General features: G+C 44.4%; 1 protein-coding gene across 5 annotated transcripts; it reads left to right on the top strand.

Moving 5' to 3' along the window:
* Positions 1-313: 313 nt before the first annotated feature.
* On the top strand, positions 314-24,847 carry ILF3 (interleukin enhancer binding factor 3). Of its 5 annotated transcripts, none has more exons than XM_056570534.1 (20): positions 314-471; positions 6,760-6,821; positions 6,903-7,132; positions 7,232-7,418; positions 7,513-7,660; positions 8,868-8,959; positions 9,373-9,468; positions 10,437-10,548; positions 10,626-10,723; positions 10,847-10,958; positions 11,151-11,261; positions 12,102-12,301; positions 12,384-12,527; positions 12,612-12,749; positions 13,643-13,816; positions 13,901-14,030; positions 14,143-14,211; positions 19,244-19,645; positions 19,869-19,985; positions 24,461-24,847. In XM_056570534.1, exons 2-20 carry the CDS (start codon positions 6,819-6,821, stop codon positions 24,592-24,594), a joined length of 2,697 nt encoding a protein of 898 aa, XP_056426509.1. In that variant the 5' UTR covers positions 314-471; positions 6,760-6,818; the 3' UTR covers positions 24,595-24,847. The 5 variants fall into 5 exon arrangements, with proteins under 5 accessions (XP_056426509.1, XP_056426507.1, XP_056426511.1 ...); XM_056570532.1 differs by having other exon boundaries at positions 7,513-7,669; XM_056570533.1 differs by lacking the exon at positions 314-471 and adding an exon at positions 517-539 and having other exon boundaries at positions 7,513-7,669.
* The last annotated feature ends 947 nt before the right edge of the window (positions 24,848-25,794 follow it).

Raw genomic sequence — 25,794 nt, 5'->3', positions numbered from 1 at the left:
TGTATACAATTCACTGACGCGTGCTACCTATTTCAAGGCAATATTTTTTTTTATTGTGTTAACTAATTTTTCACAAAAAAATCCTCAAAAAAACCGAGACGGAGAACAACTCCACGATCACATCCAGCCTCCATTGTTCTCCTGGTTACAACGTGATCACGCCGCCATCTTCAGTCAGGCCGCATCACCGCGTCTCTCAGCCAATCACCATCGCCGTGCGCTCCAAGCCTCGGCTGAGATTTACCAACTACCAATAGGAGTCGGCGACGTCACAGCCTAAGTGGGCGGAGCGTAAACCCCCTTATATATACGCTCGCACTCGCCCGCTTTCGTTCTATCCCACATTTGCCGGGCGCTTCCATCGTCTTTGGCGCCATTCGTCGCGGTCACGTGAGTGGGATCAGCCAATCAAGCGTCAGCCCCTCCTCTCTACCGACCGTTTAGCTGCGCAGTCAGGCCGCACATCGCCGGGTAAGTCTTGGGGACGCGGTAAAGCGACTAGTCGACTCGTTTTCGTCGGCATTTTCCTCATTTCTGAGGTAAATCATAGCCGGTTTCATTTCGGGGTAGTTCTTATTAAATCTATTGTCCGAAAGTGGGAGGGAGAGAGCATTATAAAATGGCTGCCGCCATTTTCTCTTATGAGGGACCGGCGCCATTTTGTTTTTGTTTTCTGTCCCCCGGTATTGTCTCGGTTTAGTCCATCTTTGTAGTCGTTGTGAAGGGGAAAAATCTGCGTCGTCTATTGTCTGTGGCTCGGGTAAGATGGCGGCCGGCGGGAGGGGATGAAGAAGCACGGGGTTTCCGGGCAAGGCTGCAGGGGCTTTGTCTAGAAGGTTGAGGGGGCGGGGTGTGTTATTTTATATTGGGTTATATATCTAGTCCGGTGCGCTTTTCTGTTGCAAAACTACAACTCCCAGCATGCCCGTGTAGCCTTCGTATGTCTGGGCATGCTGGGAGTTGTAGTTTTGCAACAGCTGAAGGCGCCCTGATTAGGAAATACTGAGTCTATACCCCACATTACAAAGTAATGTACATGCGTGTGTTGTGTAATCTTGGCTCTTAAAGGAGAACACACTATTAGTAATTTCTTGGTTACCATGGAGATACTGCAGATGTGATACTGACAATAGAGCTGCTATACGTGGTCTCCAACCTGCACACCTCCAGATGTTGTAAAACTACAACTCCCAGCATGCCCGGACAGCCAACGGCTGTCCGGGCATGCTGGGAGTTGTAGTTTTACAACATCTGGAGGTGCGCAGGTTGGAGACCACTGCTCTACACCGTCCTAGTTCTTAAAGGGCCATACCCGGTGCTTGAGTTGCTAGTGGCGGTGCCATTAATGTGCCGCATACTTAGGTTGGTGCCTATATTTCAGTCCTAGGTGTTGAAGAAAGAAGGTTCCTGGCCACCGTGGGGTTAAAATCCATTTATTTTTTTATATTTGGGGAGGGGAGGCACTGTGCACATCATGTTTCATATACAGACCAGAACCATTGCCAAACTACAACTCCCAGCATGTTCTGACGGTAACCTGATGAGGGATAAACAAAGAGCTGTGGAAACCTGCAGTGTGTTGCCCATAGCAACCAACCAGATCTTGGCATTTAATTAACGAGCTTTGGTACCGTGAAAGCTGAGGTATGATTGGTTGCTATGGGCAACACACTTGAGATACACATGTACCGCATCAGCTGCAGATTTTATGTTTTTGGCTTTATTTATAGTCAGAATAAGTTTATTCTTACAGGAAATCTCCAGTATTGAAAGACGTATCCCCCTCCTATTCTAAGGGTGCACGCACACCATGTTTTTGCTATACAGTTTCAAGTTAAAAACCATACAAAACCATTGACTTTACATTGTAAACCGTATGTCAAATGCATCATCCGGTTTAGTCCGTTTTGTGTCTTATACGTTTTTGTCAGTTTTTTTTTCCAGTACCCAAAAACCGTAAGAGTACCATGTTTGATCCGGGTGAAAAACCGTATTAAACGTGTACTAAAAAAAAAAAATTGAGTCAATGGTAACCGTGTGCGTACGGTTCCATACAGTTTCCACCACACGGTTTTTGACTTTGCAGTATTTTTTTTTTTCTTGGAATTTCAATCAAACATGTGAAACTTTATTCAAAATGGAGTGAAAAGTTAAAAGCGTGTACATTTTTTCTTTAAAAAAAATGCAACCGGACATCATTTTTCATACCACGTACAGTTTTTAACCCTATACAGGTTGAAATTTGTACATGTTTTGAGGAATCCATTTTATGAAAACCCTCATACAGGAAACTGCGTTGCAAAAAACGTGGTGTGCATGCGCCCTAAGGGATCTCCTACAGTTTACTATACGGGGCCCCCGGCAGTCATGAAGCGATGATGGCTTATATGTCCCCTCAATACAACTGAGAGAGCCGGAGCCTTTGGTAATCTCCGGTTTCGCCGTAGCCCTGTATTGAGGGGGCATGTTGGCCGCTGATTCGTGTGGTGGTTGTCACATGCTTTCTGGCTGGAGAACTGGGGGTCCCAGTGGTCAGAACCCCTCGCAATCTGAAGCTTGTATCCCCTATCCTAAGGATAAGGGATACATTTTTCAGTACTGGACTAGTCCTTTAAGGACACATAATGTCATGTTCCACAGCATGCTGTCTAAGTACATGATAACTTATCCCATATCCACAGGATCATGGAGAGGGTCCCAGCCGTTGGACACCTTGCATTCACTTATCCTATCCTGTGAATGGATTTTGATTCTTCAAAGGTCCATCCCCCCCCAATTCCCAGCCATAATAGCTATGGCTGTAAAATAGCTATTCCGATCTATGGCCGCCCCTGGCCTGTTTGTAGCCGGGAAAGCAGAAGTGTGGGAGGTTGCGTTATTTGCTTAACTTCCATTGACTTTGGTCACTAAACAGACCTGAGTGCACCCCCCTTTGTGCCTCATTAGCATATTTGAAAATAAGTCGCCTGCACTACAAGCCATTACTGCTGGTGAGTGTGGGTGACTTTGCTGACAGATTTCCTTTAAAGGTAACAAATCATCAGATTTTACCCTATATAACGCTTGGCAAAGCGTTATATAGGGTAAAATCTTTTTCCTCACCATTCTCGGGGGGGGGGGGGGGGGGGGGAAGCTCCTGCCCTAGGGGTGGTGAAGATATGAACTTATAAACTAGTCCCCACAAGTAGTGGTCTTACCTAGACCTGTTGCTTTGCTGGCAGCGACTGCCCATATCATTGCTCTGCTCACAGAACAGACTGAGCAGAGGGATGACGCGGTCTGTCAATCAAGCAGAGGGGGCATTGCTGCTGGCTGAAGTAACGGACTAGGTGAGAGAAGTTCCTTTACCAAGGGACTACTTGCAAGGACTAGTTTAGATCTGCATATTCACCATCCCTGGGGGCAGGAATACCCCCCAGGGGTGGTGAGGATAAAGATTTTTCCCTATATAATGCTTTGCCAAGTGTATATGTGTGTGTGTATATATAATGTGTGTGTGTGTGTATATATGTGTGTGTTAAAATCTGGTTCCATTTTAAGTAAAATTGTAAGCGATCAGCTTTTTCCCTATATAACGCTTAGCAAAGCGTTATATAGGATAAAATCTTTATCCTCGGGGGACACTCCTGCAGCAGGGATGGTGAAGACATAAACTAGTCCCCTGGTCAGTGAGCTCTCACCTAGTCTGTTACTTCAGCCGGCAGCGACGCCCTCCGCTTGACAGGCCGTATCATTGCTCTGCCCCATTTGTTCAGTGAGCAGAGCGATAATGCGGTCTTTCAATCAAGCGGAGGGGGGGGGGCCATCGCTGCCGGCGAAGTAACATGTCTAGGTAAGAGGAGCTCCACGCCCAGGGGACTAGCTTATAAGTTCATATCCTCTCCATCCAAATGGATTCAGACACTATCTGAATCCAGTCGGCTCATTTAATTAAATGGGATACAGGAGCACCCTGTTTTCCCATCCCCCGGCAGGACCCGGCATACCTAGCATTTAAATTATTCAATGGACCATGAAACAGTCTTATAGAATGCGCAGAACGATAAACTTGTAAATAGAAACAGAAGTTAAGAGTTTAGCATGGAGGTGCCATGCTTCCCATATCTCCTGCATATCATACATGTCTGCTTTATAAGAGAACCTACTAACGTCACACTCACACGTGGAGGCTCCAGCACTAGACTAGTGAGTGTCATAGGGCGGGAATAGTCTGCACTTCCTGTCAGTCATCTCACTGCAGCCGTCCCTCGCCTGAGGACACCAGAATATGTTCAGTCTGCAAGAGATGAATTACCTGGCCTGACAAGACATACTCCCTCATCCAGTCGGCTAGATTAGCTAAATTAAAGGAATATTATTGCCTAGGTTCTTTAATTTTATTTATTCACAGCATAAAAATTAGACAGTGTCCAGACTGAGAACTGCAATAGTTCAGGGTTATGTTAGAATATAGATAGTAAAATGGAAGCATCACCAAAATTGTAGTACTCAAAATTTTTTGTGCATATATATTTTCTAAAATCTTAACTTAAATACTCCCCTGGAAAACATATATTTTTAAATCAACTGGTGCCTGAAAGTTAATCAGGTTTGTAAAATACTTCCATTAAAAAAATCTTAATCCTTCCTGTACTTATCAGCTGCTGTATGCTTCACAGGAAGTTATTTTCTTAATTTCCTTTGTCTGACCAGTGTTCTCTTCTAACACCTCTGTCCATGTCAGCAACTGTCCGGAGCAGGATAGGTTTGCTATGGGGATTTGCGCCTACTCTGGACAGTTCCTAAAAGGTGTCAGTAGAGAGCACTGTGGTCAGATAGAAACAAAGGTTAAAAAAAATCGCTTCCCCTGCAGCTTACAACAGCTAAGTATTGGAAGGATTAAGATTTTTAATTAGAAGTAGCTTACAAATCTGTCTAACTTTCTTGCACCAGTTAAAACATTTTTTTCCAGGGGAGTACCCCTTTAAAGGGGTACTCCGGCGCTTAGACATCTTATCCCTATCCAAAATCGGTCCCTGGAGCATGTTCATTCCGTGTCTGATTACCGGCGACCACGGGGCAGGCGTTGTGACGTCACACTCCGCCCCTCCCATAGGCTTGCATTGAGGGGTGGAGGCGTGACCTCACACGTCGCCTGCCCTGTGGTTGCCGGTAATCAGACCCAGAGCGAACACGCTCCGGGACTGATTTTAACTTGGGGGGGGGGACCCTTAACTTGGGGGGGGGGGGTCCCCAGCGGTGGATCCCCAGCGGTGGATGTCTAAGTGCTGGAATACCCCTTTAAGCTCTGATCGTGTGTGGTGGCTCATCTACCTCTTGTTCCCTGGTGTCTTAACTAGCAGTCATTGTCCCCATTACCAAGGCATCCTGTAACTTATATAACAGCTATACATTCTCCCTACACTGATACATTGTGAAGGACAGAACACAAAGTATAGATAAGATTAGGTATTAGATTCTAAAGTATTAGGAATCTACTGCATAATTCTGCAACACATGCATAACGGGTTAGGATGATCTGCAACCTAGAATTTTTGCAGTTTTCTTTCTTGTGTAAATTGGGAATTGTACACAATCTAGCCTGCTGGTAGATGGTCAAGGCAATGATGGGCAATACACGTTGTGGCTCTGATACTTATTGCAGTGAATGTCACATGGGTACGTTCAGATTTTCACCCACCCATTTTTTTTTTTATATTTTTCCCTCCAAGACTCTACACTGAAAACCCTTGTGCTGGTCCGCTGTTCTGGACCTCCTTAGGGCCTTTGTTTCTGCTGGGTTGCTTAGCTCCTGGTAGCAGATTCATTTCTTCACCTTCATTGCCCTCCACATAAATGCGTTTGTTCCTGGTAATCCCCTTACAACATCAGGCATAATTTTCAGTATACATTCATGTTGACATTGTCATGGAGCGGAGGTCATTGCAGCTTTGTAATCTGTTGTGATGCCAGTTGTAGTATTTGCAATGGGTCCTGTAACTTCACTAGAATAGGGCCTCTGTTCTGGGAGACACTTCTGTCCAAAGTAGTGTACAATAAATGGCATATTCTGGTTGAGGCTTGCAATTGTATATTGTTGGGCTAGTCCAAAAGACTGCTAGAAGGAAGGGGTTGTGTTGCTCTGGGCTATTTTATGCCTACACCAAGTCGGTGACTGCTGTAGCTGAATCACATGGGTGGAGTGAATAAGGGGTCATGGACAAGGCTCCAGTGGTGGAACCTGTATCTAAACTTGGGAATAGCCCTTAAAGGGTTAGTCCAGTGGTGAGGATAGGGGATAAGTTTGAGATCGTGGGGGGTCTGACCGCTGGGGCCCCCTGCGATCTCTCTGTACGGGGCCCCGACTCTCCGGCCAGATAGCGGGTGTCGACCCCCGCACGAAGCGGCGGCAGACACGCCCCTCAATACATCTCTATGGCAGAGCCGGAGATTGCCGAAGGCAGCGCTTCGGCTCTGCCATAGAGTTGTATTGAGGGGGCATGTCGGACGCCGCTTCGTGCGGAGGTCGACACGCCCCCTTCCCGTGGGCTGTCGGGGCTCCGTACAGGAGATCGCAGGGGGCCCCAGCGGTCGGACCCCCCCTGCGATCTGCAATTTATCCCCTATCCTTAGGATAGGGGATAAGTTGTTCACCACTGGGTCACCACTGGACTACTCCTTTAAGTGCAACATATTGCACAAGAACATGTTTCGACCTGATATTGGCTATAAAATTGTTACCCGTTCTCTGTTCACGATGAATTTGCTTTTTCTTTGCAGATCTGCATACCAACTGCAAAGAATTTATTACTTGATACCCACTTGCAAAGACTGCAACAATGGTGAGTAGAGCTGTAATAAGTTCAGGTTGTGAGGATCTGTACTATGAAGATCCGTCCTAATCTCTTACCATTAATCCTCAGCGTCCCATGCGCATCTTTCTTAATGATGACCGCCATGTTATGGCAAAACACTCTGTGGTGTATCCAACTCAAGAGGAGCTTGAGGCAGTCCAGAATATGGTGTCTCACACAGAGAGGGCGCTGAAAGCAGTCTCAGACTGGATTGACCAGCAGGAGAAGGTTAACACTGGAGAAACTGTCCAACCAGATGCCGAAATGACAGATGACACTAATGAAGAGGGCAAGGATGGGTAAGGATCATCCTCCTTGTGTGATCTACTTAATAGCATTATCTTACCATTGGCTAAAGCCAGATGTATTTTGACAAATTTTTTCTTCTTCGTCCTTAGTACCAGTGAATCTAAGTCAGCTGATAACTCCACTAGGACTCTCCGCGGAGTGATGAGGGTTGGACTTGTTGCCAAAGGACTTCTCTTGAAGGGGGATCTGGATCTGGAACTGGTTCTTCTATGCAAGGACAAACCCACCATATCTCTCCTTAAGAAAGTATCTGACAACCTTGTTGTGCAGTTTGCTGTAAGCCAGATTATTTATTTTTTTTGTTTTTATAATAGTTGTACCTCTGCTGCTGATTGTTGTGCTGACCTGTGGTGTTTGTATCTATTTGTAGTCTGTTTCTGAGGAGAAATATGATGTTGTCCCCAATATCCGGGAAGCTTCAATTATAATAAGGAACACAAAGGAGCCACAGCTGAGTCTTAACATTCGTCTGACATCAACTCTGGTCCGTGAGGAGGTGGAGAAGTTGACGGCTGGAGGTGCGGCTGGTAAAGAAATGACCATAACCAGACACTTAACCCCCCCCCCCTTCCCTGCCCTTAGTCCTTTGTCATGTACCTTTCACATAATCAGTCTTGCTGCACTTGAATGTGAGATATATAACCAGTAAAACATTGGCTGATCAGTTTATATACTTAATCCTATTCCCCCCCACCCTTTCCTTGCTATCAAATGTGTTAAGTTATTGGCGCCCTATGTGGCTATCAGTCTCGTGCATACAGTGTAAACAGGGCCTGCTATAACGTTTCATAGGCCAAGTTGATGCTGTATTCAGTTGTAGTTGAGGATGTATTTCTAGTGTTTTGCATGTATTTTCTAAAATTGGTAGTATGTGTTACAGCAAGAATATCCTGAAGTCGTCCCTTTTATCTGAAAGGTACTGCTCAGCATGTTTAATTCCAGCAAGTAACTGTGTTTTGGATAAAGTTAGACTGGTAAGAAGAAAAATACATCAATCCTCTAAAAAATTTCCCAGTAAATGGGCGGCTAGCCTTATCTAAAACCCTGGTCTTATGACATGATCTTGCTGCAGCACAGACTGGTTCCAAAATGTTGTGCCTCTGATTTATATTGCTATATGGTTATAACATGTGATCACATCAAGACTTCTAGTTTGTCGATTTTTAGGGACGCTGGACCTTTGACCAACAGGACTCTCTCTGTCATGGGCTGTGGCCAGGGCAGTCGAGCTGGGTGGAAGGTTTAGTGTAGTCTGTTCAGTGTCAGCAATCAGAGGAACTGTTTTTTTATTTTATTTTTTTTTATTTTCTTGGTATCTTACTCTTGTTGCTTTAAAGCAGCATTCTGTCATTTTTTTTTCTAACTTTCTGTATTGAAATTAACTGCAATGTGTCCTTTGATTCAAGTTTAATGTTATGTATATTTCCTTTAAAATCTAAACTACATTGTCAATTACATTATAACATTTAATGGTATCCTATGCAGACTGCTGCTTTATTGCAATAGGCATGTCAGTTTTATAGACTTGAGTATACCTACAGATGCTGAAGGGTTCTTTGTTTTTATGGAGGCGTGGGATGCCCTATCTTAGTGCAGTGTGTTAGGGTAATATGTCAGCAGTAGTACAGAGAAGCCCCACTGCCCTCTGGAAGCTGCCTCATCCCCTGTCCACCTGACAGACAACCCCTTGGTCAAACCGTGCCTTGTCTTCTTATCCATGAATAGAAACGCTATCAATCAGCGATCCTCCGGACGTTCTGGACAGGCAGAAATGCCTTGCTGCATTGGCGTCACTCCGACACGCCAAGTGGTTCCAGGTTTGCATTTTATTATTTCTGTCTTAAAAGTAGTACCTGCCATTCTGTAATTTTTGTTCTTTAATTATAATGCAACTCACATGTGTTAGAAGATAAATTAAGCAAACACCAGAGCAGTAGCTGTGCTGAAATGACTCCTGTCCCCTCACAGGCAGAAGAGCACAGTGAAAAATACACTTTCACATGGATACATAATGCTTAGATATTAGTTGCTGCTTTGTTCTAAGAGTAATTATACCATAACTACACTGTAATTGCTATTTTAACATACATAAGGCTTATCCTTAAACATAGTTTACATTTACCCTTGACAAAGTAGCACTATGTCTTAATTTTTTATTTTTTTTTATTTTTTCTTTTCTGGCTTGTGTTGGTGTGACATTAAATACTAACTTGCATTTTCCTTGTCCCAGGCTAGGGCAAATGGGCTTAAATCCTGCGTTATTGTTATTCGTGTGCTGCGAGACTTGTGCACCCGTGTTCCAACCTGGGAACCTTTAAGAGGATGGGTATGTATCTACAAGAAAATACTAAAGGGTATATTCATTCACACGCACAGGATTTGAAACTATTCAGTCATTTAATTTACGTTGACATCATAAAATCCTGCGCATCTAAGTCACGCAGGATACTGTACATTTGAACAGCCCCATAATGTCCTAAGAGCTTGTCCACACTGCTGAAATTCAGCCAGAATTCGGTTGCAGCAGTGTCCCATTTTTCTTTTTTTTAATGGGATTTTGGGGCTCTGAACCCTGCAGAATTCCTTTTTGGAGCAGACTTTCTGCAGAATTCTGCTGGACTGCATTGCAGTCTATAGAGATGGCAATGTCTGCATGTTCTGCAGTGCTCACTAGAGATGAGTGAACTTACAGTAAATTCGATTCGTCACAAACTTCTCGACTCGTCAGTTGATGACTTTTCCTGCATAAATTAATTCAGCCTGCAGGTGCTCCAGTGGGCTGGAAAAGGTGGATCCATTCCTAGGAAAGAGTCCTAGGACTGTATCCACCTTTTCCAGCCCACCGGAGCACTGGAAAGCTGAACTAACTTATGCAGGGAAAGTAATCAACTGCCGAGCTGAGAAGTTAGTGACGAATCGAATTTACTGTAAGTTCGCTCATCTCTACTGCTCACGCCAGACAAAATCTCTACCTAGAATATTTAAGTGTGGACAAGGCCTAAGAATGGGAAAGATTACTGAATCAACTTAATTGCACTTATCAAGCATGTAACACTTTTTTAATGTGGATTATGGTTTTAAAGGGTTCTCCCACCCTAGACATCTTAACCCCTATCCTTTGGATAGGGGCTAAGGTGTCTGATAGCGGGACCCCCGCTATCAGACATCTTATCCCCTATCCAAAGTATAGGGGATAAGAGGTCTAGGGTGGGAGTACCCCTTTTAAAAAAAACTTAGTCCCAATGTAATGAGAGATTCTGTAACTGTGCTGAATGTCTTGTTTATATTCTTCAGCCTCTTGAGTTGCTTTGCGAAAAGGCGATTGGAACAGCTAACCGACCCATGGGAGCAGGTGAAGCTTTCAGGAGAGTGCTTGAATGCCTTAGCTCTGGAATCTTAATGCCAGGTTTGTTCATTTATTCTAGGGTTTTTTCTAAATACCTTTTTTTTCCTTTATAACTAAACAAATTGTTTGTCCTACAGATGGTCCCGGCTTGTATGATCCCTGTGAAAAAGAAGCTACAGATGCTCTCGGGCACCTAGAAAGACAGCAGCGGGAGGATATAACCCATAGCGCTCAGGTAGGAGTCAGTCTGTTGGTGGCCATTTATTGTGCAGCGGTAACTGAAATCTAGTACAGAAGCATTGGGGGATGTATTGGCTTAATTTTAAGTTTTTATTTAACTTGTTCTTTTCCCCTACAGCATGCTCTCAGGCTTGCAGCATTTGGCCAACTACACAAAGTTTTGGGGATGGACTCTCTACCCTCAAAGTTGCCTAAAAAGTCAAAACCAGAGCCTTCTATTGACTATACAGGTATGTTACCAGGTTCTTTGTGCTGTAATTGCATCAATTCTTGGTCAAAGCCCCACGTGGCAGCAACAGGAAGGGGAATTTGGGCCTTTATGCTTCCACAAGTCTGGCTCATAGAGTGCAAGAAGTTTAAGCCTTGCACTGATCTGAGACCTGAACATGTGTTACTGACCTTGCCCTCCTTTTGCTTTACAGTCCAGATTCCTCCCAGCACCACCTATGTTATCCCAGCCCTGAAACGACCCATGGAGGAGGACGGAGAGGACAAATCGCCAAGTAAGAAGAAAAAGAAGATTCAGAAGAAAGGTATTTGAGGGGTGTTAGGCAGAGTGCTACTAGTGCTTTAAAACATGTATACCTCTCAGTTCAAGTAATACTTGGCGCAGTGTCTTCACATAGCCCCACTAGGTGCTCTGTTGGGTAGATTTAATGACACTTATTTGCCCATTGAATCCAATCACAGCTACTCATTTCTCAGATTGCTCTGGCAAAATGAAAGCTGAGCTGTTTTTGGTTGCACAGAATTTAAAATTTCACAGCAGCCTTACAGTATGTGACCATAAAGGAGTAGTAAAGTATAAAAAAAGTTATACTGCATAACCTCTACTAAATAGGTTGAATAGCTCTTTAAAGAGAACTTTTTTTTATACCCCCCCCCCCCTTAAGAATACCCTAATAGACCGAATAAACTATTGTAAACAGCCATGGCTTAGTTTGGGATAAGGGCTGCAGACCAGCAGTAATAAGGGGCAGCATTGTTCTGTGGAGCACTGGCTCTGTTGTAGATTAGGCAATAAATTTGTAGGCAGGTAAACTCTGTACTAAATTGGAAGCTCTATACTAAAGCACCATTGGATGTAAGATAGATCTGTATGTTGAGATGGTCACGATGAGCCACAGCAGGTTGTTAAAATGTCCCAGGAAATCTTGTAGCCAGAGACTGATGTGATCAGGAGTTGGACTTGTATGGGGCTTACAGCATTTTAAATTCTGATCTGTTTCTAACTTTGAGATTGCCCTGGTTACTTAAACCTATGTTTATACAGAGAAGGGTCTATAGGAGACAGAAGTGACTCTAACATAGATGTGGGAGCTTGAGGTTAGTGCTTTGCAGTGAGAAACTGAGGTAAACATGTTTTTCTACAGATGAGAAGACTGAACCTGCACAAGCAATGAATGCCCTGATGAGGTTAAACCAGCTGAAGCCAGGCCTCCAGTACAAGCTGTTGTCTCAGACGGGACCGGTCCACGCTCCTGTATTCACAATGTCCGTGGAAGTAGATGACAAGACCTTTGAGGCCTCAGGACCTTCCAAGAAGACTGCTAAGCTTCATGTTGCTGTTAAGGTACATGCACTGCATTTGCTTCACAGCTGACTACTATGATCTACCGTCTATGAAGGAGAATAATTAATCCTCTTAATCTTAGGTTTTGCAAGACATGGGACTTCCTACAGGCATAGAGGAGAAAGAGGAACCTGCTGAGGAGACTGAGCAGAAACCAGTAGTACAGACCCAAGCTCAGAATGACACTGCACAGGCAGACAATGCTTCCCCTACAGACCAATCAGAGGTAAGTTGCTTCCTTTTTGGCTTAAGAGAAGACTGGCTGCTGTTGCTTTGGATGCTAAATTTCATACACTTTATATTTTTTTAGAGTGCAAAACAGCAAGGACCTATTCTCACAAAGCATGGAAAGAACCCAGTCATGGAGCTTAATGAAAAGAGACGTGGACTGAAGTACGAACTCATATCAGAAACAGGAGGCAGCCACGACAAAAGATTTGTTATGGAGGTAACTATCTGATGATGGGATTGTCAGCTAGTGTACTGCCGGCCTCACTTACATGTACAGTGACACCCCCCCCCCCCCCCAAGATGGCCCCGACATACGATCATTTCAAGGCAGCATCAACATACGATTTTGTAATGTCACCGGATAGCTGTTTACGGTGCCCCATGTGGTCCGCTGACTATCGCTTACCTGTCGGGGCTCCGGCGCGTCCTCTTCAGGATCCTCTGCACCGCTTCGGGGTGCTCTCCATTGTTGTCATCACGTCGCTGCGCACGCCGTCCCTACATCCTATAGGAGCGAGGAGCGGCGTGTGTAGCAACGTGATGGCGGTGACGGAGGGCGAGAATGCCGGGGAAGCAGAGGCCTTGCTGGAGCATTGGACACAGTGACAGTGATGGAAGGCGACATCCCGGGCAGCGGTGACGAGCAGCGTGGACAGTGGTCTACAACCTGCAGACCTCCAGATGTTGCAAAACTACAACTCCCAGCATGCCCGGACAGCCAACGGCTGTCCGGGCATGCTGGGTGTTGTAGTTTTGCAACATCTGGAGGTCCACAGGTTGTAGACCACTGTCCTATACTTTACATTGCACGGATCCCTCAACATGCAATGGTTTCAACAAACGATGGTCCATTTGGAATGGATTACAATCATATGTTGAGGGACCACTGTATCAGACTTCAGCTTCATCCACACTGCAGTATTAGCATATGATGCAGTTATAGGTCACCCATAGTTAGCAGTCCTGTAACATAATACAAGACACTGTGTTATTGAGGTATTCCATGAAAGCATTACTTCTGAGTATCACAGCTAAGCATGGAGTGAGTGTTTAATGTAGTACTTGGTTGAACTTTTGGATAGTGTTATACCAGTGTCTCTATTTTCAAAGGTTGAAGTAGATGGTACGAAATTCCAAGGCTCTGGGTCCAACAAGAAGGTTGCAAAGGCCTATGCTGCCCTGGCTGCTTTAGACAAACTTTTCCCTGACTACAACACATATTCAGAAGCTCCCAAGAAGAAGCGACCACCAATGATGCCCAGGGGTGGCCCCAGAGGAGGCAAAGTAAGATGTGCTCTTAAACTAAACTCTGACTGTGGCTCTTCCGGTAGTATTTATCTTCACTAAACATTCTCTCCTTCTCTGCAGCATAATCAGGGCTTTGGGATGATGTACAGTGAGGTTCCACCACCCCAAGGCATGCGAGGTCGTGGAAGAGGAGGAATGAACCGCGGCAGAGGCCGGGGACGAGGATTTGGAGGCAATCACGGTTATTCAGGTAATGCTGACGCACATGTTTAGGTTCCCAGTGTTCACAAACAAATCCACACATTGGAATTTTTCTGTTGCGTTTTTTTTTTTTTTTTAAATGTATTTAAATCCAATTTTAGGTGGTGGATATGGTGGTGGCTATGGAGGAAACTACAACTACAATCAGACTTCTGCAACAGCTGGATACAGTAAGTGTTTTGGGAATTGTCCGTAATGCCATAAATAACTGTTTAGCCGGAGGAGTATTGCCAGTAGAGATGAGCAAATTTACAGTAAATTCGATTCGTCACAAACTTCTCGGCTCGGCAGTTGATGACTTATCCTGCATAAATTAGTTCAGCTTTCAGGTGCTCCGGTGGGCTGGAAAAGGTGGATACAGTCCTAGGAAAGAGTCTCCTAGGACTGTATCCACCTTTTCCAGCCCACCGGAAAGCTGAACTAATTTATGCAGGAGAAGTCATCAAATGCCGAGCCGAGAAGTTTGTGACGAATCGAATTTACTGTAAGTTCGCTCATCTCTAATTGCCAGCAAACACCACCATACGCTTCGCCTGTTATGGACCATGACACATGAAGTCTCATCCCCTGGAAAATATATAGACTAAGTTGGCTGCATCATGGTCTGTAACATGTAAAGTGTCACAAAGCTGCTACATCTGTATAGTGAGGCAGAGCCTTCATTTCCAATGCAACATTACTTGCCGACTTATGAAGAGTGGCTGGGATCTTGTGTCACATTCAGTAAGTGTTTATATATAAACTGGTTCTGGGCAGCAATGTGATTTTCTTCTCCCTGCTGTTTTTTGTGTATTAGCGGAAAAATTTTAAATAGCGAGTCGGCAAACAGGTAACATCTCGTGCGGGGCACACAGGCCTGAGCTTGGCAGGACAAGAATGCCTTACTCCTGTATTTCTTCCCTTTTTATTTTTTCGTCTCCCCGCCTCTTAAAGCAAAGGTTATGAACCTCTTATTCAAGAGGACTGGAATCCTTCTGAAAAGGCCACTGCTGTCATGTCATAGAACCAAAGCGGTTTTGTCCAGAAAATAGACATGTTACTGCACTTTATTACATCAGATGTTTTTTGCTACTTGACTTAAACTACAGTTTCCCTTTGCATATCAAAGGCAGAATATTACTGCAACCTAATATGCAAACATAAACTGGTTTAAAGGTGAACTGGCTAAAATAAGCTGCTTTTACTGTGTACTGTTTGACATACTTTGACAGAACCGTCTTAATATGGAATGTTCTGTGGCTGCAGTCCGTACTGTCCTTGCACTTGGTCTAAATATATGGAACCTATTGTGTCCCCTCAGTGCAACTGCAACCACATAACCATGACATATGTAGCTTTTGTCACTGTATCGATGTCATGCTACAAAAATCCTATAAGGAGCAGCTTATGGGTTGGTTGGCTGTTAAAGTCTTCCCTCTGCCTTTATATCATAGAAGCAGTGGTATTTCATTCTGCTGGATCAGTATTCAGTTGACGTTTCACCAGAAACCCAAGTCCTGCTGGGTTATCCCAGTTTGATCCTTCAGTGATCTTGCTGGTTCCTGGTAGGAATGGACTGCATACTGTTCAGTACTGGTGCAGCCCTTGCCATGACTGCTTCTGTGGTTTACAGGCACAGGATATACTTTACCAAGCAGATGTATATTTGGTAATAATGTGCGTTAATTCTGTCAGATCATTTTTTTTACATTTCTCTGCTTTGGTTTGTAACGGTGTGAGAACTCCTCACGCTCCACAAGTGGAGTATATAAAGCTTTCCTCCCATCCCCAGACACCACCTGGAGGAGCCCCCACATAAGACTTTGATTGCCTTGTGGGGGGAGACAGGAGCAGAGAAATCTAAAACTACTCAATACAGAACATTATCTATGGCACAATGGCCGATCTACAGAGGATTCTAATTTTATTTCTCTCTGCTGTCTCCCCCTTTTTGTAGGTGACTTTTTCACAGACTGCCACGGTTATCATGATTTTGCATCTGCTTAGACCATCTATAGCGTATTGCACCCACCCTTCTCAAAACCCACAAACCAGCTCTTTACTCCCGACTGTCTTGAGCTCCTCAAGATGAAAGCTCTGCTGTGGTTTTTGTCTTTTCCACATACAATTTTTTTTGGGGACTGTTCACATCAAGCTTACAGACCGTAGCCTGCAGCATTGTAAAAAAAAATTATTGTGCAATTTTAAGGCTTGAACTTTTTTTTCACGAGTGGATCTTGCTTTTATTCAAGTCGGCAATTGAAGTGTCATTTGGCCAGTCATTTCTCTGTACCATCATGATCGGATGTTGCCCCTATAATTACTGGAGACCCAAGGGGCAGCTCTTAAATTAGATTTTTTTTTTTCTACATAGTTGTTTTTACTGTCCGGAATTAGCAATTTTTTTTATTTTGCGTGCTCATGTTTTAATAAATCTTGTACAAACTACTGTGGAAATTGACATGTCATTACATGTGTGATCTCTCCATTTGGTTAACTCTTCTGTGATAATGAATTAACGTTACATTGGACACTTGTGTGTCACTGTGAAAAATAAAATGTGAATCCAACTTTTAGAAAAGTGTCTGCCTAGATCAGTTTTCTAGCTGAACGGGTTTCTGGTTTTTAGGAATTCGGATGTGGTAGGTGAAGCGATTCCTACTTGAGTGAGAAGGTACAAAGTAGGAACCAGGTTTCTGGCATGAACTTGGGATCCAGAAGTAGGAGGCAATACACTGCTCAAAAATTAAAGGGAACACTCAAACACGATGTAACTCCAAGTCAATGACACTTCTGTGAAATCACTGTCATTCAGTGTTACTTCCTGAGTGGACAGTCAATTTCCCATGCTGTTGTGCAAATGGAACAGATAACAGGTGGAAATTATAGGCAATTAGACACCCAAATAAAGGAGTGGTTCTGTAAGTGGTCACCACATACCACTTCTCAGTTCCTATGCTTCCTGGCTTTTTTGCTCCTTTTGAATGCTGGCAGGGCATTCACTCTAGTGGTAGCATGAGATGGATTCTACAACCCATAAGTGGCTCAGGTAGTGCAGCTCATCCAGGGTGGCACATCAATGCGAGCTGTGGCAAGGTTTGCGGTCTCAGCATAGTGTCCAAAGCATGGAGGTGCTACCAGGAGACAGGCCAGTACATCAGGTGTAGGAGGGCAACAACCCAGCAGCAGGACCGCTACCTCAGGCTTTGTGCAAGGAGGAGCAAGAGGTGCACTGCCAGAGCAGTTTTAAGGACAATACATAAAGTTGGATCAGCTTGTAGTGATTTTCCACTGACTGACTCCATATCCAGACCTCCGTGGGTTGATACATTTGATTTCCATTGACTATTTTTTGTGATTTTTGTTAGCACATTCAACTATGTAAAGACTAAAGTATTTCATACAATTAGTTAATTCAGATGTAGGCTGTTAGTGTTCCCATTATTTATTTATTTTTTTTTTTTTTTGAGCAGTGTAGATCTGATGAGAATTAGAGATGAGCAAAGTTAGTGAATCGATTAGTCACGAACTTCTTGGCTCAGAGGTTGCTGACTTAATCCTGCATAAATTAGTGAATCGCTAACTTCACTCATCTCTAATGAGAATGTTAAAAGGAGTAGTCACACCACTACTGATACTTTGCAGCCTCCAATTATAACTTTTGGAGCTTGGCAAGGGGAGAGAATAGGCAGCAAAAGCTATGGATCATAGTTCCTTAGAGACTGCTTCAATCATAGTATTACCTCACTATTAATGCTTACTCCCTTGAAGGGGTAGTCTGGCAAAAATCAGGATAGTGAAGTGTGGAGGGAAGAGACCAGAGTGCTGTACTTGGCCATCTCTGGCACTCCTATAGAAACAAACGGAGCCTGTGCCATCTCTAGCACAGGCTCCTCTAAAAGCTGCAGGTCCCGTAGGTTTGAACCCCCTGTGATCAGACACTTGTACCCTATCCTTGTTTTCTGCTGGACTACCCCTTGCCCAGTCTGAAAGCCTTTCACATTACCCCTCCCTAATAACCTTTTTTCTTTTTTTCTCAAGTATACAGTGCATATTGCATGGTCAAGTGGGCCTAATCTGACAATCTGTCACAAAATCTGGCTTGCATATGGGGAAAGCCATATGACCCTGAACTTCTACTTTTTATCCCAGAGTTTTCAAACATAAGTGCCTCCAGTTGTTAAACTCTAAGCAAGCCCAGGCAGCTGAAACCTCCCTGCTTTAGAAACTCTTCTCTATCCTTGTGATTTGGGATAAGTGGTGAAATATCATTGTAAGGAACTACAGTCTTGAGTGGCATAGTATGGCTGAGGGCAAACGCTGATGGCTCCATTAATTTTTTTTAAAGTGACAAGAAGATTAAAGGAATCTGTAAACGATGCTACTGTGAATATTTTGAGTTGGTGCCATCACCAGATTGGCAGCTGAGCCAGTTGAGACTGCTCCACTTGTTACCTGGGGTATAGCGGGTACCTCTAACTTTTTTGCCGCAGTGGATATTGAAACTAGCTAAAAAATATGGGGGGGGGGGAGAAAGGTGCCTAAACCAAATAGCCATGACAGAACTACTATGATTGTACCAGGCTTTGGGGCCTCACTGACACGTGGCAAAACTTCTATAGATTTGCAGTTCCAATCCCACTCATTGCTGTTTACAATGCACATGGATGGGTTATCTGGGGACCCAATCTATTCAGGACTTGTCACGCTTACTATGTTGTGACAAAATCTTAACACAGAATCGAGGCAAACAGTGGAATATATCAATGTGGCTGTGCAGTGTGTAAACAGGACTTGGTGTCCATTGACTAAGATTTTGGCAGTGATTGGCAACAAACAATTAGGCTATGAAACATCTCCTTGTACAGTCAAAGGGCCATTCTGATAAGCACCAGGAGAAGGCAAGAACTTGAGTGCAAAAACCTTTAACATTGAGTCATGTGTAATTCTGTGATAAGAATTGGTCAGTACAGACAGCTCTTGCCTCACATAATCAGTCCCTTGATCTGTAGCTTTATTGCCAGCACTTGAGATGCCACCTTTTTGGCTGGGTCGGTGCCCATTTAGATTGGGACTATGTATTGTCAGTAAGTATATATTTTTATTTACTATGCACACAGCAGCTCAACTAAAAGGACTCTGACCAACCTGTTAAGTTTATCTAGATTTTTACCTCCTGGGAATTTTTCCACAATTGAACAAATAAATTTTTGCTTTTTGCAGGTCAATTCTACAGCAATGGCGGTGGCTCTGGTAATGCCAGTGGGGGCGGAGGTGCCGGCTCAGGTGGCTACAGCTCTTATTACCAAGGAGACAGTGGTTACTCTGCACCAGCTCCCTCTAAACCTTTTGTGAAGAAACCACCAGTCCAGCCGCAGCCGCCACCACCCCAACAGCAGCAGCCAGCACCCCCAGTACAGCAGCATTCCGGGCCTCCATCAAAGCCGTCATATAACCAGGGTGGGGGCTATCAGGCACAGTCCCAGCAGGGCTACAACCAGGGCGGTTATGGAAGCTATGGACCACCGAAGCCAAAGGGAGGCTACAACCAAGCATCTCAGGGAGCTGGCGGTAGCTCTTATTCCTCCTACTCAAACTCTTATAGTGGTGGCGCAGCCTCAGGAGGTAATTAAGAACAAATGTCTCTCTCATTGCATATGTTATCAGTGGTCCTCCAGATATTGTACAACTAAAATTCCCAGCATGCCTGGACAGCCGTTGGCTGTCCAGGCATGCTGGGAATTGTAGTTTTGCATCTGGAGGTCCACATTTAAGACACGAGTTCTTTTTAAACAATCTGTAGTCTCCATTCTGCCTCAGAATTAACATTGCCCCTTCCTCCCCTCAGGTTATTCCGGTGGAGAGAGTGCTGGTGGCAGAGGTGGCAATTCATATACAGCTCCAAGTGCTGGTGGCTACAGTGCGGGATCAAATTACGGTGGCGCTAACAATACCTCATACCAAGGTAAGGACTTGAGTTTAAGTGGATATTTAGTGAGAAGGGCTGTGTATTTGCTTGGATTTTCTGCTTCCCTCATATCTGAAAATCGGATCAACAGCACATCCAAGTCTTGTAGCATTATCCTTTTAGTACAGTGTTTCCTAACCAGTGTCCTTCCAGCTGTTGCAAAACTTCCAACTCCCATCATGCCCAGGAAAGACTTGGGCAGTCCAGTCATGCTGGGAGTGTAATCAGTTCCCATGATGGGAACAGATTTTGCCTGTTAAAGGTGTAGTCTAAGGCAGTGTCCAAACCAGTCCTCAAGGCACACAAACATTCCGGGTTTTTTCAGTTACTCCACTGGAATAGAACAGGGAAAAATTAAAATCCTGGACTGTTGGTGTGCCTTGAGGACTGAGTTGGGAAACTCTGGTCTAAGGAACTGAACTTTTTATTTTTTGCACTCAACCCTATCCACAGATGGGGGAGGGAGAGGGAGGAAAGAAGTGTCTGATCACAGGTGGTCCAACAACTGGCTCCCTTCACTCCACCTCCTGCACCTCTTTCTTACCCGTCCTCAGAGCAGAGTGCCCCTCATACTGGCCATAGATATCAAACCTCAGCTGGAGATTGACTGAACGGGCTGTCACTTGCGTTCATCCAGGAAGGGGAGGGCCGCTCCACTCAGAGGACGGGTTATTAGAACTGGCCCCATACAGAGGTTTACAGGGGGATGAGATTTACATATAGTAATACACTTAAACCTTTGTGCAGCGAAGACTATACATTTAACCCCTTCAGGTCCAAGCCCATTTTGGCCTTAAGGACCAGAGCGTTTTTTGCACATCTGACCACTGTCACTTTAAACATTAATAACTCTGGAATGCTTTTAGTTATCATTCTGATTCCGAGTGTTTTTTCGTGACATATTCTACTTTAACATGGTGGTAAATTTTTGTGGTAACTTGCATCCTTTCCTTGTGAAAATCCTAAAATTTGATGGAAAATTTGAAAATTTTGCATTTTTCTAACTTTGAAGCTCTCTGCTTGTAAGGAAAATGTATATTACAAATAAAAAAAAAATGTATTCACATATACAATATGTCTACTTTATGTCTGCATCATAAAATTGACGTGTTTTTACTTTTGGAAGTCACCAGAGGGCTTCAAAGTTCAGCAGCAATTTTCCAATTTTTCACAAAATTTTCAAACTCACTATTTTTCAGGGACCAGTTCAGGTTTGAAGTGGATTTGAAGGGTCTTCTTATTAGAAATACCCCACAAAAGACCCCATTATAAAAACTGCACCCCCCAAAGTATTCAAAATGACATTCAGTCATCATTTTAACCCTTTAAGTGTTTCACAGGAATAGAAGCAAAGTGAAGGAGAAAATTCACAATCTTCATTTTTTACACTCGCATGTTCTTGTAGACCCAATTTTTAAAATTTTCCAAGGGGTAAAAGGAGAAAATGTATACTTATATTTGTAGCCCAATTGCTCTCGAGTAAGCACATACCTCATATGTCTATGTAAAGTGTTCGGCGGGCGCAGTAGAGGGCTCAGAAGGGAAAGAGCGATAAGGGGATTTTGGAGAGTACGTTTTTCTGAAATGGTTTTTGGGGGCATGTTGCATTTAGGAAGCCCTTATGGTGCCAGAACAGCAAAAAACCCTCACATGGCATACCATTTTGGAAACTAGACCCCTTGAGGTACGTAACAAGGAATAAAGTGAGCCTTAATACCCCACAGGTGTTTCACGACTTTTGCATATGTAAAAAAAAAATTTTTTTTTTTTCACTAAAATGTGTTTCCCCCCAAATTTCACATTTTTCCAAGGGTTAATAGCAGGAAATACCCCCCAATATTTGTAACCCCTTGTCTTCTGAGTATGGAGGTACCCCATAAGTTGACCTGAAGTGCACTATGGGCGAACTACAATGCTCAGAAGAGAAGGAGTCATATTTGGCTTTTTGAGAGAAAATTTTGCTCGGGGGGGCATGTCGCATTTAGGAAGCCCCTATGGTGCCAGAACAGCAAAAAATACCCACATGCCATACCATTTTGGAAACTAGACCCCTTGAGGAATGTAATAAGGAATAAAGTGAGCCTTATTACCCCACAGGTGTTTCATGACTTTTGCATATGTAAAAAAAAATAAAAAAAATTCCACTAAAATGTGTTTCCCCCCTAATTTCACCTTTTTGCAAGGGTTAATAGAAGAGATGGTGTTACAAATTTTGGGTTTTTTTTTCTGCTGAGTATGGAGGTACCCCATAAGTTGACCTGAAGTGCACTATGGGCGAACTACAATGCTCAGAAGAGAAGGAGTCATATTTGGCTTTTTGAGAGCAAATTTTGCTCGGGGAGCATGTCGCATTTAGGAAGCCCCTAAGGTGCCAGAACAGCAAAAAAAAACACACATGGCATACCATTTTGGAAACTAGACCCCTTGAGGAACGTAACAAGGGGTACAGTGAGCATTTGCCCCCCACTGGTGTCTGACAGATCTTTGGAACAGTGGGCTGTACAAGTTTTCATTTTCATGGACCACTGTTCCAAAGATCCATCAGACACCTGTGGGGGGGTAAATTCTCACTGCACCCCTCATTACATTCCGTGAGGGGTGTCGTTTCCGAAATGGGGTCACATGTGGGGTTTTGTTTTTTTGCGTTTGTCAAAACTGCTGTAACAATCAGCCACCCCTGTGCAAATCACCTCAAATGTACATGGTGCGCTCTCCCTTCTGGGCCTTGTTGTGCGCCCCCAGAGCACTTTGCGCTCACATATGGGGTATCTCTGTAGTCGGGAGAAATTGCGTTACAAATTTTGGGGGGCTTTTTTCCCTTTTACCTCTTGTGAAAATGTAAAGTATAGGGCAACATCAGCATGTTAGTGTAAAAAAGAAAAAAATTTGCATCAGCTGTTGCAAAACCACAACTCCCAGCATGCATGGTCTGTTAGTGCATGCTGGGAGTCATAGTTTTGCAACAGCTGGAGGCACACAGGTTAGGAAACACTGAGTTAGAAACAATGTTTCCCAACCAGTGTGTCTCCAGCTGTTGCAAAACTACAACTCCCAGCATGCCCAGACAGCTGAAGGGCATGCTGGGAGTTGTAGTTCGGCAACATCTGAAGGGCCAGATGTTGCTTAACTAAAACTCCCAGCATGCCTGGACAGTCAGTGCATGCTGGGAGTTGTAGTTTTGCAACAGCTGGAAGAGCACAGATTGGAGACCATTATACAATGGTCTCCAAACTGGGGCCCTCCAGATGTTGCAAAACTAAAACTCCCAGCATGCCCAGACAGCCAAATGCTGTCTAGGCATGCTGGGAGTTGTAGTTTTCAGACTCCTAGAAGCAGCAGTGAAGATCTTCACTGCTGCCTCTGAGGACTACATACTTACCTGCTGGTCCCGTCGCTGCTCGCCCACGTGGCCGGTCCTGCCGCTGCTCCTCGGTCCTGCCGCTGCTCCAGGTAAGTCCGCCGGTCCCCACGTGTTCCCCCCCATGTGCCGCAGGTCCCCGCGAGCCCCTGCAGCCTTCGTCCCCCGTTCTGCCCGACTTCCAGGGGCGGGCAGTGCGGGGGATCTGAACTTTCACCCCAGATCACTGTGATTGGTCCACAGGGACCAATCACAGTGATCGTTGACCAGGACCATCAATGGATGGTCCTGGGGGTGAAGCAGAAGTTGTCCCCTGCTGGAAACAGCGGGACTTCTGCCAGTTAACCCGTGCGATGCTGCGCATCGCCGGGTTAACTGCATGTCATTCATAAACGCCGGGATGCGCGAACGCACTGCACAACCCGGCGTTTATATGACATTCTGCGGGAAGGGGTTAATGTATTCAACATAAAGCCAAACTGGTATAGTTTTGGTACACCTTTAATTACACTAACACACAATGGGTGAGAGAAATCAAAACCTGAGCTGGGGGAAAAGTGGAGCCATTTCCCGCAGCAACCAGTTAAATGCTACTATTGGAAGTTTTATGAAAACCTTTCACCCATCTAGCAATGACTATGTCCACTACATCTTCAAGGAGTACTGTGGTGCTGGACAACTTATCCCCTAGCTAAAGGATGGCGGATAAGTGTCTGATCACGGGGTCCAACTGCTGGGTAGCACAGTGCTCCGGCTCTCTGCATGAACCGTGATTTGTCGACTCCTGCACGAAGTGGTGGCCGACACGCCTCTTGTATCTCTACAGGAGAGCCGAAAATACAGCGGATGTGTATTTCCAGCTCTCCCATAGAGATACATGGAGGTGTTACAGCCACTGCTTCATGAGGGTCGTCTGCCTCCTTGTACAAAGTTGTTGCTCCTTGCATGAGGAGAGCAGGAGATTGTGGGGGTCCCATCGGTTGGACAACCATGGTCACACTAATCTCCCTACACCACAGTTCTCCTCCTTTTTAAAATGCTGCCATGTCCACATGGCCTCAATGTTAGTATTTACTGTTGTGGTCCATTCTGACAGTGCTTCTTTTCTATGCAGGATACACACAATCTGGCTACAATCAAGGTTCGGGGCAGAACTACAGCGCTCCCGCTCCTTATCAGCAACCCCAAGGAGGCACCGGAAGCTATGGCAGAAATGCAGACCACAGCATGAACTACCAGTACAGATAGACTCTTCCTCTAACCTGTCCCTCCCTTGCCCCTAATTCTGTGAAGTGACTTAACAAGCTTTATGTATTTTAATGCGTTAGTGTTTTCAACTTCCTGTTGCGTATTTGTTTTTTTTCCTGTTTTATAAGTGAAGATTTTATTTTAAGACAGTGGGATGTGTCAAAAGGTTTTTTGGTATGTCTCGTTTCGGTTCAGGCGTTCTCCGAAGTGAGCCGAAACATAATTCAAATAAAAACAAAAAAACTTTAAAACATTTTTAAATCTGCTTGTGTTCAATTCTGTCCTAAGAGTCTTCCCAGCTGTTGCAAAACTTCACCTTCTGGTATGCCCAGGCAGGCTGGAGTTTTTTCTTTTCAGAAGTTGAGATGGGTGATCTAGACCACCAGGGAGCATTTAAGTCCTTTTAGACACCGCTGTCGGCTTTGACAGCAGCGAACTAAAGGGTTAATAGGCTCTCACTGCAATTGCTGCCTGCTGGCTATTAGCAGCAGCCCCCAGCTACATCAGCTGAGGGCCACCTGTATGAAGCAGGCTCGAGTCAGGAACCCATTCCCCTTGAGCACCGCCACATTTGTCAGGTGTCAGTCGGCTCGACTTGCCCAAAGCGGGGCTAAATTGCCTTATACTCACCTGCTTGGCGCCCTGAACTGCATGTCCTGGGTGACATCCCTGTACTGTTTCTGGAGTACCTGTCATATCCTGCACATGATCAAAGTTCTGTCTGAAAATCTGCTAAACGTCATTTACAAAATCCTATACGGCCATTAGAAAATCCCAACTGCCGTTTTTAGCTGATTTTCTGATGGAACTTCGTACGCATGATTTTTTATTAATTTTTGGGAAAAGATCTTCCAATGCATTGTCAATGATTCACAACACTTTGCTGTTTTGCATAAAATTTATTTTGAAATTGTGCAAAAATTTTACACCACATTACAACCAAACTAAGGCTATTGTCCTGTGCTCTGGAGGGGCGTGTACTTACCATGCATTCACTTCCTCCCTGAGTCTGCTGTGCTAGTGTCAAGGATGGCTGCGGTTTAGGCCTTTAAAATGTGCGTGACTACTGCTGAGTGTCACATTACAATGGAAGACCAAATGGTTGAAGCGTGAATCAATATAAACTAACTAATAACCACCATCCAGGTGGTCAAAACCTTTTAGTTCCCAACCATTAAGAACATTTTTCTATATACAAGA

Source organism: Hyla sarda, chromosome 4 (genome assembly GCF_029499605.1).
Source record: "Hyla sarda isolate aHylSar1 chromosome 4, aHylSar1.hap1, whole genome shotgun sequence".
In the NCBI taxonomy this organism is placed as follows: Eukaryota; Metazoa; Chordata; class Amphibia; order Anura; family Hylidae; genus Hyla; species Hyla sarda.
Note: the sequence above shows the minus strand (reverse complement) of the source record. Positions and strands in the feature narration are given on the sequence as shown.

Excerpts from the sequence above, each read along its gene's own strand:
- ILF3 (XM_056570532.1), top strand. Across the intron at positions 8,960-9,372 it reads GACACGCCAAGTGGTTCCAG|GCTAGGGCAAATGGGCTTAA; the intron begins GTTTGCATTTTA and ends TCCTTGTCCCAG. Across the intron at positions 12,750-13,642 it reads ACAAAAGATTTGTTATGGAG|GTTGAAGTAGATGGTACGAA; the intron begins GTAACTATCTGA and ends CTATTTTCAAAG.